Genomic DNA, 15,947 nt, shown 5'->3' with positions numbered 1-15,947 from the left:
AATAAGCCAAATATAGCCTTAGTTGGCATTAATAATACCATCTGTATTGGCCCTCACTTAAAATTGATTCTAATAATGCACCTGATTTATAGATGTTATAGCAGTCAGATTAATATCTTTTAATATTGGGTATAAAAATTAAATAAAATTTTAAATTCAAAAAAATTAAAAAATTGTATTAAAAATAAAATAAAGAACCATAAATTTAATAAAATAATAAAAAATATGAATGTTTCTGATATTTTTTAAAATTTTATATTCATAAAAAAGCCAAATAAACTATAGATTATACAAGATGAGTAATGATTGATTCTTATTTATTCATTGGTTACCAATTATGTTAAGTTGGTAAGTTTGATCACTTCATGGCTGCAGATTTTAAGGTGGTGTTTGAATGAAGTATGCAATACTCTAAGAAATCTTTTATAATATGATATCATTTCATTGCCTTTCTTGTTACAAAGTGATCCATATCTTTACTTATTAGATCCAATTCTTATACTTTTCTATTCTTCTTATTCTTATTGTTTCTTATTTTCAAAATGGATTGCCCCTAAGTTTTCCTAAAAGAAAGTGCAATTAAAATAAAATAAAAAAACTTATAGTCGATGAATATATAAATTTCAAATTCACAAATAAAAGAAAAGCAAAAAAGAAAAAAGAAAATTATACATTTAATGAAAAGTTAACTTTATTTATTGTTTGAATTTTTATTATTTAACTAAACATCGTTTATTTAATAGAAAATTAGATTGTATTGATGATCTCATTTTTATATATATTTTTTTGAATTGATGAGATTTAAAATTCCACTTCCATTTCTAAGATAATATTATTTTTATTATTAAATTAAAAAAAATTCTTATTTTGCTCATATCAAAAACCGAAATAGAATACGCGATTATGTTTTTTACATTAATGGATTTATACTAATCATTTATCGATTTTATATATATAAAGATAAATATTTAGAATAGATAAAATTTCTTATTAAAATTTAAAATAATTTTATTTTCATCACTGGTTTCAACACCAATTTAGATTTGAATTTCGAATAAAATAATCAAAAAAGAAAAGCGAGCAACTAGCTAATAATAATAATAAGAAGATATATATATATATATATATATATATATATATATATTGACAATAACTTAATACTCATTTTATAGCATATAATAAGATTACTTTTCGTGTAGAGTCATTCTTTGTTAAGAGAACATTCTTTTATGTTATTTATTTATTGATATGAACTTATGAAACATATTCCCTCCTTTGTAGTTCAAAGATCTTACTCCTAATTCAAAAATATAGAAAGAATCCAGCTTTAGATGAGGAAGAAATCTTGCCTCTTTTTGAGGAAGAAGAACATCTCATTCTTAAACAAAAAAAAAAAAAAACAAGAGAAGGAAAGAAAACATGTTGCCTCTTTTTAAAGTGGAGAAGTGTGTGTATCTATAAACATAAACATGTATGTGTAGGATGGAGTTGGCAAATGTAATGATGGCTGCCTTATCCTCCCACGTTAAGGCAAACTAGTTAGTTGATTAATGAAAAATTAAACCTCAATAATTTTTTATAATAAAAAAATCGACACAAATCGACACAAATCGAAAAGTGATTGATTTATATTTTTTAAAAGATCTTAATTTGAATATATATACCGAACGAGTAATTTGTAAAAAAAATGATTACCGTTCTATTATATAATTTACTTATGTCTCGTATTTAATATAACATGTATTTTAATAATCAATTATGTGTATAAAAATTAGTTTTTTTTAGTGCAATACATTGATTGTGAATACTCAACACATATTAATATATAAACATTATTAAAATTTCAACTGAAATATTAATTAGAAACTAACATCACATGTATTTTCTTTTAAATTGATACTATGCTTTTCCATGGTCGTTTTCATGATAAAAGCATGGATGGAGGTTCTCTCTATTGGCTCATGAAATTTCCTTCTTTCTTTCATGGAAAGAGACATTTTCAGAAATGGAAATGGATTAGTGGCTTGTGAAGTTCCTTTTCATGAATCAAAACATTAATTAAACAATGTCATCTTTTATCTATTGGCATAAAACTTGTTACCATTGTTTGGCCCTCAAGATATTTTCTCCTGTGACAAGAAAAGTTTATTCAAATATCTAAAGACAGAATTAGAGTCGCATAGAAATTGAGGTGTGAAGTTAGTTTGTTTAGACAATTGAACTGAATTAAATCTAGTGATTTAATTAGTTTTTTTTTTATAATATATGACTTAAACTGAATTAAAAAAGTAAATTAAATTTTATATAAAAATATACTAAATTGAATCGAATCAAATCGAATAATAGTTAAAAAAAATTAAATTAAATAAATAAAATAAAATAAAAATCTATTCTAAAAATTAAAGATTATGATTATTGAAATATTGTTATGAATATATAAAAGAGTCGGTTAGTTTGGTTAATTCAATTTAACTAAATATTCTCTTAATTAACCTTAGTTAATCCAATAATGAGTGCATTTCTTTTCTTTCTTTTTCATAGGAGATTCTAAGCCGCCATGAATAAATTCTTAGTAATATTGGTTGATATGTATAAGTATAAAGACTGAGCACTCGAAATTTCTCTTATGAACCCAACTTTAGTGCGTCAAAACTAAGCTAAGCGGAACCATTGTTGATCCTTTCAGATCCAGTCCTAACGGTGACATATCTGAAAAACTTGCTTAAACCTTAAGCTAACCTCACTCCTGAAAGCTGTTCCCACTTCCATTGCTTCTTCAGCTTTCTTTCAAGTCCCTCACCTTTCTTCTCCTTCCAGCTTAACCCAATTCTTCATAGGGCCTAAAATCCATTAGAATTGCCATTTCAGGTCAAATAGGCATTTTCCCAATTCCGTTAGTCAGTTAGTTTACCATAAAGAACCATTTAGTTATTCATCAGAAAAGAACTGTCTCTGTGTATCAAATTTTCGAACTATTACATCAGATCATACGTCATTACATATAATGACATGCTGCAGCTACGTAGTGTCGTTTCAAATCAACCTAAAGATTGTTATACTTGTGTCAATTGTCGTTTACAGAAGATGCTCAATTGCCCATTCTCTTGTCTTTTTGAAGATAAAAATATTGGCTTTTGTTTTCATTTTTTTTTTTCTGTTATTTATAACTGATTATTGACTTCGTTTATATAGGTTTCTGTTTTGTAGCTGAAAATTCACATCCATGGGCAGTGAGAGACAACCAAAACTTTCTTTTTCTATTTGGCTTTTTCATGCAATAAAACAATCATGTATAATATTCTATAGATTAATTACTTGTCAATGTGAAATTTGGAAAAGGGAAAAAACAGACGTTTTTTATGTGACTTCTGCATCATGATTTTTAAATTTGGGTCATTATAATCAAAGTAAAGCACCAGTCACTGTGTCTGATTTATTTTATGATATAAGAACTACAATTAATAGAGTTGCTCACTGTCTACAATGGAAGCACCTGAAGTTTTGAGTTGCTCAAATGTCATGTTATACTACCTTAACATGGGAATGCTGGAATAGCTGCTCATGTGGGCCCAGCATTTGAAGAGTTCAAGAAGCAAACTTTTGCTTTTTATTGTATCCTTTGCTAGCATTTTGGGAAGGGAAGTTAAAAGACCTTCCTAGCAGGGGGCTCTCAAGATAGCTACATATTACACACTGCAAAATTATGCTATTACCATTTTCATACAAAGGAACGTATTTATATTTGTTCTCTTCAGGTAAATGGGAAGACAGTCATAGTGTGCAAGTTATGATTTAAAATTACCAGCAGATGGAGATTTGCCTAGACTTGCAAGAGGGTATGAATATGTTGGGGAGATCTCAGGAAATAGAACTCCAAGTATAAAATTAATTAATATTTATTGATTTTCAATACAAGTAACATGGGTTCCATATTTCTTTTTGTCTCTGTTTTTATTCAAAACCAACAGTCAATGCCTCTCTAGAACAAAACAAAAGTAACGAAAAGTCAAAAGAGGGATTTTGGTCATTGTGTAAATCTGATTCTGAGCTGTAACATCTTCATGTATTTATAAGGAGTTAATACTTTGATTTCATGGAAATTGAAGTGCAATAAGCCAACTACTAGTCTACTTAATGGTACTAAAAGGTTATTGTCGTTTTTTACTGTCATTTCTTTAATTCTTTTCTAATCTAAGACCCTCTTTCTGTTCTTCTTCTGTTAGAATTTCTCTTCAACTGGGTATTGCTTCTGAATAGATTTTAAGTATCATTGTGGGATTTTGTTTTGTAGCAGAAACTTTACAAGAGCTGTGAAGTTAAGTCAGAAATGGAGAGTCATTGATATATGCTGATTCACTCCTGAGTTGTTTTCTATATGTCTAGAGCTGCAAAAGGAACAACCAAAGAGGTATTTCTTTTGACTCTCTGTGTTTCTGCATATTTATGCAGAACTTTCATGGTTTTTTCCTGTAACATTAGAAGTTAGTTTCAAGCACTGATAATCAGATCAGTCATCAGCGATTTATGAGATGTTGCTGATCTGGGTTTGGTGGACATAACTGATAATATAAATAGTAGAATTGTACATCCTTATAAGACTGAACTCCAATTCTACCGTATAGTTCGTAGATTTCATGTTGGTAATTTGGCCATTATGCTCGTTTAAATTATGTGGGCCTAATGTTAAATCAGTTATGTATATCTGGTGCTGTTACCAGCCAGTGATTTAAACTCAAGTTAGTTGAGTTAAAATATATGTGAAATTACGTTTTGTACAATTTTTTTGTTTGCTTCTTATTTATGATTTTTGATGGTTATGGTTTCATAAATGAAAATTGGAGAAAAGAAACACTGGTAGTTAGAAATGCAGAGAATCTTTCAATAGACATTTGAACCTAGAACTGTGACCGTTTGAAGTTAAGATAGAAGTGGCCTGAAATGTCATCCTTGCTACTTAACATGCATACTTCTAGTTATGTAGACCAGTAACAGCAGTGTTGAAAGATTTCAAGGCAGCAAACTTATGCTTCTCATTTTTGCATAGGAAGTCTTTAAGGAAGCATATTGGGAAGGTAGTTAAATTCAGAAACAAAGAAGAAAAAAGGGCTGTAAGGACAGTACACTCTAGCATGGGATCTGAGGAAAGTAGCAAATTTTCTTTTGCAATTAAAGTTCTTTAATTCACCTCTGCATTAATCTCAGTTCCAATGGCTTCTCAAAACCAGCAGCTTCAATTTGTCTTTCTTCCCCACTTAGCCCAAGGCCACATGATTCCCATGGTAGACATGGCTAGACTATTGGCACAACATGGTGTTACAGTTACCATAATCACCACTCCCTTCAATGCTGCTAGGTATGAAACAATGATCAATAGAGCAAGTGAATCTGGTGTTAGAATCCAGCTTCTTCAAGTTCCATTTCCTTCAAAAGAGGTTGGCTTGCCTCAGGGATGTGAAAGCATGGACACTCTCCCTTCACGAGACTTGTTCAAGAATCTACTGATTGGCATTACCATGCTACAAGTACCAGTAGAACAACTCTTCAGTAAGTTACAGCCTCCTCCAAGTTGCATTATTTCTGATAAAAATGTGGCATGGAGTCATCAGACTGCTTTGAAATTTAAAATTCCAAGGCTTGTGTTTGATGGGACCAGTTGTTTTTCACTGTTGTGCACACACAATATACTTGCTACCAAAATTCATGAGAGTGTGTCAGACTCGGAGCCATTTGTGGTGCCTGGTTTGCCTCATCAGATTGTGTTAACAAAAGGCCAGTTACCTAATGCTGTCCTTATGAATGACTCTGGAGATATTCGTCATGAGATAAGAGAAAGTGAGAAAGCAGCATATGGGGTAGTGGTTAACACTTTTGAAGAATTGGAACCAGCATATATCAGTGAATTCCAAAAGGCTAGAGGTTGTAAAGTTTGGTGTGTCGGTCCAGTCTCATTATGCAACAAGGAGACCTTAGATAAGGCTGAAAGAGGCAACAAGGCATCGATTGATGAGAACCAGTGTTTGAAGTGGCTTGATTTGAGGGCACAGGGATCTGTATTATACGCTTGCCTTGGAAGCCTAAGCCGCCTCACTGGAGCACAATTAATAGAACTTGGCTTAGGCTTGGAAGCATCTAATCGACCCTTTATCTGGGTGATTAGAGGAGGCAATGGTACAGAGGAGTTTGAAAAATGGATATCAGAAAAAGACTATGAGACTAGGTTAAGAGGAAGAGGCATTCTGATTCGCGGTTGGGCACCTCAGGTGCTAATCCTATCACACCCTGCAATTGGAGGATTCCTGACACATTGTGGTTGGAATTCTACGTTAGAAGGTTTATGTGCAGGCATACCAATGATAACTTGGCCATTATTCGCTGAGCAGTTTTATAATGAGAGGTTCATAGTACAAATATTGAAAATTGGTGTGAGATTGGGGTCTGAGTTCTCGGTAAAATTGTCAGAAGAGAAGAAATCTTGGGAAGAAGTGAAAAGGGCAATAGACCAGTTAATGGATGAAGCAGAAGAAGGAGAAGAAAGAAGGAAAAGAGCAGAAGAGCTTGGTAAGATGGCAAGGAAAGCAATAGAAGAAGGTGGGTCTTCTCATCTCAATATGATATCGTTAATTGAAGATATCAAAAAACAAGTTATAAGCAATTCTTAGTCAAACAATTAGGACTAGAACAGCATCTTAATTACTGTTTCTTGGACTAGCCTCAAGTGGTTCAGTTCAGACATACTCATTTGTATCAATTGATCAGGGATCTAATTAGTTAATATATGTGATGCAGTTTTGAAACTTTATTGTCCAACTCTATAATTCCTGTTCAAACGTCCGACTTATGGACTCAAGCCTGAAAGCTGGATAAAATTTTATGTTTGTCTATCTGCTATAACTTGGGGCTTTCTTGAATTTTCATCTGATGGTGGATGATAAAAAGAACAACAATATAACAACAGGGTTGAAGAATCCAGGACAAAAATTGAACATTCTCACTTGATCACAAAGCATATATCCCAATTTCTTTAATAGCAGCAGTCAATTTTGCAAGTACTTTATGCTTCATGTTCATCTGAGTTGTCTGCTTGGAGAGACCACTCTGGCTGATTATGCCGCTCTCTAGAAAGGTTTTAGCTGCTACATCCAAAACTGTCAGCACCATTTTGTCGTTCCGGCTTATCTTTTTCTGTGAAGAGGGGTGCGCTTTTTTTTTTTTTTTTCTCCTTAAAACGTTTAATTAGGAGCCACTTCACAAGAAACATATTTTCCTTAATTATCTTCTTCAAGTGAATCATACGCTCTCACAAAATAAACGTCGGAAAATCTTAACTGTAGAAAGAGGAAACACTTCAAGAAAATTCCTTGAAAGTGTTAGAATTTGAAACCATTCCCTCTAGATAATGGGTAGGGCTGACATTTTTTGACAATGACCCAGTTAAGCGATAATCACGCGATACGTAGTTAAACGAATTTGAGCATGATACATGAGTTCAGGTCATAAACAAGTCATCTTATTTATGATATGAAAATAAACTAGGTTTAAACAGATTAATTTGTCTAATCCGTGAGTGACATGAATAAATACATTTATTTAATAAATTTATAGATAAACAAATATATATAATATGTATAAACACGTTTAAACACATTTATTCTATCTTTATATATTTATATAAATACTTTTATTATTTATAAATATATAATTATATTTTAAAATAATAATTTAAATTTAAGTTATTTTATAATTAAATAAATATATCTTTTAAAATTATAATGGTTAGTCTTTTATTTAAAAAAATATATTTTAAAAATTAAATTTATTAGACGGATTACAGGGATTAATCCGTTTAACTTAATTAACAAACATGTCCATATTTGGGTTTGATGTTTTACACTACTAGTTAAATGAGTCGTGTTTTAACTAACCTGTAATACGCTCTCATCGCTCTCACGAATACATTGGGCGACACGAATTGTCCTCACTAATGGGCGTCATCTTCAGACTAAGGTCATCGGCGGAAACTTTGATATTGGTGAATAACTTCGTAACAAACAACTGATTGTAAATAAACATGCATTACTTTGTAACATATGCTTTAATCTTTATACACTAGAGATGTTCGATTAGAAAAAATGAAAAAAGAAAAAAAAGATTACAATGTTTAGGGATATTATTCAGCTAGATGCTAATCGATTGCTTTGATCAATGCTTCTAGGAGAACTTATGGTGCATAGGACCACTTTCTCCGCAAAGCAAGAACTCCAATGACAAGCATCAGTGCCTCAAGTGGCTTGATTCAAAGAAGCAAAGCTCTGTCTTGTATGTTTGCTTTGGCAGCCTGTCATATTATAACTAAGCAACTTATAGAGCTTGCTTTGGGATTAGAAGCATCAATGCGTTCTTATATTTGGGTTGTAAAGGAAGGAGATTATACAGCAGAATTAGATAAATGGCTAGTCGAAGAGCAGTTTGAAGAAACAGTTAAAGATATAGGTCTTGTTGTTAGAGGATGGGCGCCACAAGTGCCAATATTATCTCATCCAGCAATTGGAGGATTCTTGACCCATTGCGGTTGGAATTCAACACTTGAAGGGATTTCTTCAGGTTTGCCAATGATAACTTGGCCTATGTTTGCTGAGCAATTGTTTAATGAGAAGTTAATAGTACAAGTTTTGAAGATTGGTGTTAGGATTGGAGTTGAGATACCTATGAAATGGGGAGAGGAAGAAAAGCTTGGAGTGATGGTGAACAAGGATGAGATAAAGAAGGCTATAGATCAGTTGATGGATGAAGGAAGTGAAGGCGAAGATAGAAGAAGAAGAGCTAAAGAGCTTGGAGAAATGGCCAAGAAAACAGTTGAAGAAGGTGGTTCCTCTTACTTGAATATGACATTGATTATCCAACATGTTATAGAAGAGGTCACTAATGGCAATCAATCAAATTATACTATATAGGATGTGTAGAGGTTAGCTTTCATTAGCTTCTTGATTTATGTAGTGCAATAACTAATTAATAGAAAATCAGCCCTTTCTTGTAATCCCATTAAAGTGCAAAGTGTCTTTTCTTTATTTTGCTTTTTGTAAATGTCTCAAATCAAAATCATTCGGGTAATACGTGTATGTTACTTCTTTTAGAATGCAAAGTAAATGCAATTGGACAAAAAGATGTAATTGTTGGAAAACTTAACTCCATTGAGAAATAGAAGAACCAGGATCAATACATCCTAAGCTAATAACTTGCCAATTTGAAACGAGATTATAGAGAGAGTATGGTAACATGGTTACATCAGAACCAATTTGTCTACTTCTACCATTTATATTCCGAATTCTAAGCATTGAATGCAGTATCATTTGTGTAATGTGGTTATCATCTTCAGAATTTTTAGGAAGACTAGATCTGTGGAGACTAAATCAGGAAAACACCTGGTTACATTAGTAGCAGAATTTGTGGATATATATAGTTAAATTCACATATCAATACTATGCTAAGCTAATTTGTAATACCATGGCTAACCAAACTCATCAGCTTCACTTTCTTCTTGCTCCTCTAATGTCTCAAAGTCATCTAATCCCTTTCACAGACATGGCCAAGCTTCTAGCGCAACGTGGTCTAATAGTTACAATTATTATGACACCTATAAATGCAGATAGATACAGTAAAATCATCGAACTTGCAAAAAATTCGAACCTAAGAATCCAATTTTTAACGCTTCAATTTCTTGGGAAAGAAGTTGGATTGCCTGAAGGATGTGAAAACATGGATTCCATTCCTTCGCAGAATCTCATAATACCCTTTTTTGAAGCATGTAATAAGATGGAAGGAGGAGTAGAAAGTTGGCTGAAGGATTTGGATTTGGAATCAAGGCCAGATTGTATCATTTCTGATATGTGTTTGCCTTGGACTGTAAATCTTGCAGCTACATTTAAGATTCCAAGAATTGTATTCCATGTCATTTCTTGTTTTGCTCTTCTTTGCAGTTATTATCAGAATACTGATTCGGATACAATTGTTCCTGACGTTCTTGACAATCTTGGAATTTCCAAAGCAAAGATACCCGAAGTTCTGAATGAAAATCCAGGTGTGATTGCTCAGTTTCAGGAATCTGAGAAATGTTCAGAAGGTCTGGTAGTGAATTCTTTTGAAGAATTAGAATTAGCTTTCGTAAAAGTATATGAAAAGGTACTGGAGAGGAAGATTTGGTGCATCGGACCGCTATTTCTTGGCAACCAAACAAGCTCAGCAGGTGTTAGTACTGCCTCCATGGATAAGCATGAGTGTCTAAAATGGCTCGACTCAAAGAAAGAAAGTTCCGTATTATATGTTTGTTTTGGTAGCCTTTGGCGCTTGTCACCCAAGCAACTAATAGAGCTAGCGTCAGGGTTAGAAGCATCTAACCATTCTTTCATCTGGATACTAAGAGGAGGAAATGAATCAGAAGAAGTTGAAAAATGGGTAGAAGAAGAGAAATTTGAAGAGAAAGTTAAAGGAAGAGGACTGATTATTCGCGGATGGGCGCCTCAAGTTTCCATATTATCACATCCAGCAACTGGAGGGTTTCTAACACACTGTGGTTGGAACTCAACACTTGAAGGAGTTTCTGCTGGTTTAGCAATGATAACTTGGCCCATGTTTGCTGAGCAATTTCACAATGCTAAGATGATAAATGAAGTGTTGAAGACTGGTGTCAAAATTAATGGAGTTGAGGAAGAGAATCATCTTCTGGTGAAGAATGAGGATGTAAAGATTGCCATAGAGCAACTAATGGGAGATGGAGAAGAAGGTAAAGATAGAAGAAGAAGAGCCAAAGAGCTTGGAAAAATGGCAAAGAACACAGTTGAAGAAGGCGGATCTTCTTACTCGAATATTACTCACTTGATTCAATATGTCAGGGAACATGTTACTCCTAACTAATCAATCATGTTAGTTAAATATATATATATATATATATATATTTAGCTCCCTTTCTTTCTTTTTCTTTTTCCATATAATTTCATCTAATTCTTTTTTTGAGAAATAATTAACTTGTGGCCTGTTGATGTTTGATTGTGTTTAACTTTGTGCCATCTCAATTTCGTGAGCACATTCTATAAGTTTTTTTTGTTTTATATTTATATTTATTTATTTTTATCATTATCCAATAAAATTGCTATTGTCTAGTTGAAAAAATTTACAAAATTTATTTACAATTTTAAAATATATATTTCTTGGTAAAATAAAAATTCATCTAGAATTTTTTATATAATTAAATTTATAAAATTAATTATAATTTAATTAAATATTTTAATAAAATAAATAAAAAATTTAAATAAATTTCATTTATACAAGACAATATATTATCTTAGTATAATTAAGATGAAACAAGCGCTCGTTTGAATATGTTGCTCTGATTCTCTTAATTGCTCAAAAATCTTTATCCGATCATATGATTTATATAATATATGTCGTTAATTTGAGTTTTCGAATTTTCTCGTTTTACTCGGATTAATATACTAAAGTAAATAATTTGTGCATAGTTATCAATAGCCAATAGAATTAGCAACTTTTGTAGTTGTATAACATATAAGGACAATCAATTGAATATGAAATGAGAGAGTTAAGAGTATTTACAGCATTATTGGAATTGACAGTTTTCTTAATTACTAAAGTTTATGTATTTATAATTTTTTGATAACTAAGTTTATTGGATATTTCGGTTAACGGACCGATTTTTAAGTTAGCTGATGTAATAATTATTCTTTTGTTTTATTATCAATTAAAAATAATAAAAGAACCAAAGTCTAATGATTTTTTTTTGACTTCACCGACAATTACCGCACTTAAGACTAAACTTAGGGCGAATTAGGATGCTTAATACCTTCCTAATCTGAGTACTTTTTAAACTAATCCTTAGAGATCCTAAGGTAGCTTAGATGTTTGCAATTGCAAGAATTATTTTTTTATAATAAAGCTTTTTTTATTGTTAATTTTAAATAATGAAAAAAATAAAGTAAACAACTGCCCTGAAATATAGATTATATTAGATAATTCAATAATATGTGAAAAAATTTCAGAACCTCAAAATAATTACAGAAAAAAATAAAATGTAATACATGACTGAACTGATTGAATATTACTTTTTTATTATTATTTCATATTAACTATCACTTTTTTTAAATTATTTGTTATTTTTATATATCTAATGTAATAGTAATTTTTTTTCATATTTTATCCTTGCGTTGTAATAAGTATAATAAAATATCTATGGAATGATGAATCTAGTCTAATTTAGTTAGTTTTTTTTTATAATTAAATTTATTAAATATTTTTTAATTTAAGTGATTAATTAAAAGTAGACGTTAGAATAGAATAGAGAGAGCATTAATTAATTGATTTCATACAGCAAAAACTCAAATTACAGCAAAATTCAAATTGACCGTTATCTTATTATATTTATCAAAATTCTAACTCCTAGTTCTACCTTTGGTTTCAGCTCCGACACCTTTTGCCCTATTTGAAAACACTTATTCCATAAAAATTTAATTGAAATAATATATAAAAGGGCATTTTTGTCATTATTCATTTATCAAATTATTATTGGAGGGTACCCATATGATTTAAAGTTTAGATAAACAGATTTTGTAGATGAAAAGAATTACTCTTCTCAAAATACTTCATTCAGAGGAAGCTGAACAAGATGTTGTAAACACAAACAATCATTTATAAATAGAGATGGCAAGTTATCTCGTACTCATAGTTAAACTCATAATCCGATTTAAACGGTCCAAAAATATATCTGTTTTATTATTAGTGATAGAATCAAGACAGATTTAAATTATTTTGCTCCGTCTCCGCTCCATAACCCGTCTTGAACTGTATCCGAAATATTAATATATATTTTATTTATAAAATATAAATAAATAAATATAATTTCTTAATAATATATTAAATATTATTTAAATCTAGACTTTATTCATCCAATTATGTTTAATTATAGTTAAAATATTAAATAGATACATTTAAAAATTAAATATAATTTTAGCATAAAAATATATAAAATAAATATAATGGATATTATCTAAATTCGATTTGATTCCACTTTAGAATTATTATTTTTTATTCTGTATAATGGGGTGGAAATAAGGAAAGTGAAATCTGCTCCATTGCCATTCATATCTATAAACCTATTCGGTGGTCAGGAGGTTGGACTAAAGTCCGACTGAATTAAAGGCCGACGTAGTAATAAGACTTAGAACTGGCCTTAGGCCTATAATTCTAGGGTCGATGTTCGACTTATTAGGGTTCAGTACTTAATTTTTCAAACCTTACCTTTCAGGGATTAAGACATATTAGGTCTTACACAATGAATCACATTGCTTTCTGTCTTTTCTGTCTCGCGGTTCTAATCCTAGGTGACAACTCCATTAAAATCTTTGAGACTTGTGCTTGTGAATTGTCTTGTTTTTCCTATGCCTAATAATGAGTCAATCCATACCAATTATTTCTGTACTGTAATCTCAACTTCCAACTCCATCTCTGATTTTTTAACCTAAGTTCCATGTTTGTTTACCTTTGCTTTATTAACACGTGATGCGTGATAATTAACCACATATGATAAGCCACCTCTAATTTCTAGGATCAAGCCAGCTATAGGTCTATTTTTCAAATTTTCGGGACAATCGACCGGTTCGATCTAAGTTCAATAATTATAAAAAAAAAAGTAAAAAAAAGAAAAAAAGAAAAAAAGAGATGGGTTGTCGTTAACTATACAGAGAAATCGTATTATGTGTTTTATAAGGTTTGATATAAGAGACATAGAGTATTTTTAAGGAAATATATATATATATTGATTTATATGAGACCCAACGAGCCGTGAACTATACAAAATAAGATAATTTTCTTTTTACACTCGTTGTAATGACGAAAATTTGCCTATTTTATATGACAGAATTTGAACCAAGACCTCTCTCAGTGGCAAGAGTAACATTCTTACAACTTGTGTTAGACGTTAAATATAAGAATATATTATTTTTAATAAAAAAAACATAGAAATTTTGATGATAAAATATATATAAATCTTAGATTATTTATTGGAATAGAAAAAAATTTATTGTGTGACTGATAATTAAATTAATAAAATTATCAAAATGTCAATGAGATAAGTTAGGTACATACTAAAATCAGGTTAGATGCATAAATTTTTTAAATATGAATATGACTATCAATTATATAACAATGATATTTCAAACATTCAAATCATAAGTGTCATTGCAGCATTCTCATATCAATGAATGGCACATATTATATGTATAAATAGATAATATGAATATGACTTGTGTACTCTCAAGTACGTAAACCAGACCAATAATTAGGACGTAATTGGCACGATTAAATTATCGTTTTTACCCAATGGACACTGCCTCTTTAGGAATACCTTTTAAGAATTTAGGGAGTATAAGATGGGTGAGGTATGCTTGAAGTGATGTTCACACCAATCTTATATTTCCTTTTCAAAGGTCACTGCCATACTGCAATAAAGAAATCCATAAATGATTTTCACCCATCAATTTCAAAATAAAGAAAAAGAATAATAAAATCTTTTTATTTTATTTTATTTAGATAATATTTTAAATATAGAAATTTAATTATAATTTTAAAAATATAAAAATTAATTTCTATTTTTATTTTAAAAACTTTCTATTTTATTTAAAAATGTTTCTTAAAAATTGACCTAATTCACTACAAATAAAGAGATGTGTAAATTGTAAGCAGAACCCTTACGGCAGGTAAGCATGAATTGCAAAAAAGGAAGGAAGGAAGAAGCAAAAAGTTCACGCATACTGCCCCACTACTCAGGAGTCAATTGCACGCCAATTATTTAAAAACAGTTGCTATTGCTGGACTCCCCTACAAGACAAGTGTCATCATCTCTATGGACCGTCCGAATATCCTACATAATATATTTTTCTTGCTTTATTAATTTATTTTTTAACTCAATATATATTAATTTATTTTGACAAAATATAAAAGAAAAAAATATGATTGTAAATTAAAATATATCCGACACGAGAAACATATTTCATCAGGTCACATAAAGACGGTAAGGAGTAAATCAGAACCCTTCGATTTATCCTTTAGTAATCATGTTTGTTGGAACACATGAAAAGGAGCCTAAGCCGTAAAGTAAAGGAAAAGCAAAGATCCAATGCGTTTGCTGAAACTGAAACGCGTTTGTTGGACGGAAGGAAAGAAAATCAGACCAAAATCCAAACGGGACATAGAAAAAAGAAAGAGTCGGTCCAAGTCAACTTCGCGTTAGACCAATCTCCAATCATGCATTTCTCGAGTTTCAAACTTTCTTTTCCTTTCTTTTTTTTCTTTCTTTTAATTCGATATTTTCAATGTAATGATTCACGCCATATACAATAAAAACTTTTTAGTTATAAATCAGAGAAGAAACACTTGAACCGGAGGAGATATTAATAATAGTATCTAAATATTATTAATATTTTATTTTTTTATTTTTATTTAGAGTATTTAATATTTTTTCAATCTATTTTTATTGATGTGATCCTTAAAAATAAAATAGTTTAATTAATTTATCATCTTAATAACGTCAATTTACTGGTAACTTATCATCCTAAATAAAAGAAATAGTCTGTAAAATGTTTTAAAAAATAGATTTCACATATTTAATATAATAAATTATTATTGAACTAACATTGCTAATAAATTTTATTTTCAAACGCCATATCAGTCAAAATAATCCAAAAAATGATAAATATTCTAAATTAAAATAAAAAATAAAATATTGATACTAAGAAATTAAAATATTATTACTAATTAAATATTAAGTTGAAAAATTTAGTACCGACCAAGTATTTACCCATGAAATATACATTTACTCATATAAAATTGAATGAAATTAATTAAATTGTTTTGTTGAGTATAACTATGCTCATCGTGTACTCCTA

At 30.3% G+C, this 15,947-nt stretch overlaps 3 protein-coding genes across 6 annotated transcripts; all 3 read left to right on the top strand.

Annotated features, from left to right (window-relative positions):
* Positions 1–3,864: 3,864 nt before the first annotated feature.
* LOC8283935 (UDP-glycosyltransferase 73C12-like) lies at positions 3,865–6,794 on the top strand. 4 transcript variants are annotated; one of them, XM_048370164.1, is made up of 3 exons: positions 3,865–4,137; positions 4,295–4,408; positions 5,045–6,794. In XM_048370164.1, the coding sequence occupies exon 3, from the start codon at positions 5,208–5,210 to the stop codon at positions 6,657–6,659; it is 1,452 nt and encodes a 483-aa protein (XP_048226121.1). In that variant the 5' UTR covers positions 3,865–4,137; positions 4,295–4,408; positions 5,045–5,207; the 3' UTR covers positions 6,660–6,794. The 4 variants fall into 4 exon arrangements, with proteins under 4 accessions (XP_048226121.1, XP_048226123.1, XP_048226120.1 ...); XM_048370166.1 differs by having other exon boundaries at positions 3,865–4,147; positions 5,049–6,794; XM_048370163.1 differs by having other exon boundaries at positions 3,865–4,147.
* Positions 6,795–8,087: 1,293 nt separating this feature from the next.
* On the top strand, positions 8,088–9,013 carry LOC125368581 (UDP-glycosyltransferase 73C4-like). The gene has a single exon (XM_048370167.1). It carries the CDS (start codon positions 8,262–8,264, stop codon positions 8,949–8,951), a length of 690 nt encoding a protein of 229 aa, XP_048226124.1. The 5' UTR covers positions 8,088–8,261; the 3' UTR covers positions 8,952–9,013.
* A 430-nt stretch (positions 9,014–9,443) lies between these two features.
* On the top strand, positions 9,444–11,057 carry LOC8281542 (UDP-glycosyltransferase 73C3). The gene has a single exon (XM_002540026.3). The coding sequence runs from the start codon at positions 9,502–9,504 to the stop codon at positions 10,906–10,908; it is 1,407 nt and encodes a 468-aa protein (XP_002540072.3). The 5' UTR covers positions 9,444–9,501; the 3' UTR covers positions 10,909–11,057.
* Positions 11,058–15,947: the final 4,890 nt, after the last annotated feature.

The sequence above is a fragment of the Ricinus communis genome, chromosome 10, assembly GCF_019578655.1.
Source record: "Ricinus communis isolate WT05 ecotype wild-type chromosome 10, ASM1957865v1, whole genome shotgun sequence".
NCBI lineage: Eukaryota > Viridiplantae > Streptophyta > Magnoliopsida > Malpighiales > Euphorbiaceae > Ricinus > Ricinus communis.
This window is presented reverse-complemented; position numbering and strand designations above follow the sequence as displayed.

Coding starts and splice junctions, on each gene's coding strand:
- LOC8283935 (XM_048370164.1), top strand. CDS start 5,208: ATGGCTTCTCAAAACCAGCAGCTTCAATTTGTCTTTCTTCCCCACTTA.
- LOC125368581 (XM_048370167.1), top strand. CDS start 8,262: ATGACAAGCATCAGTGCCTCAAGTGGCTTGATTCAAAGAAGCAAAGCT.
- LOC8281542 (XM_002540026.3), top strand. CDS start 9,502: ATGGCTAACCAAACTCATCAGCTTCACTTTCTTCTTGCTCCTCTAATG.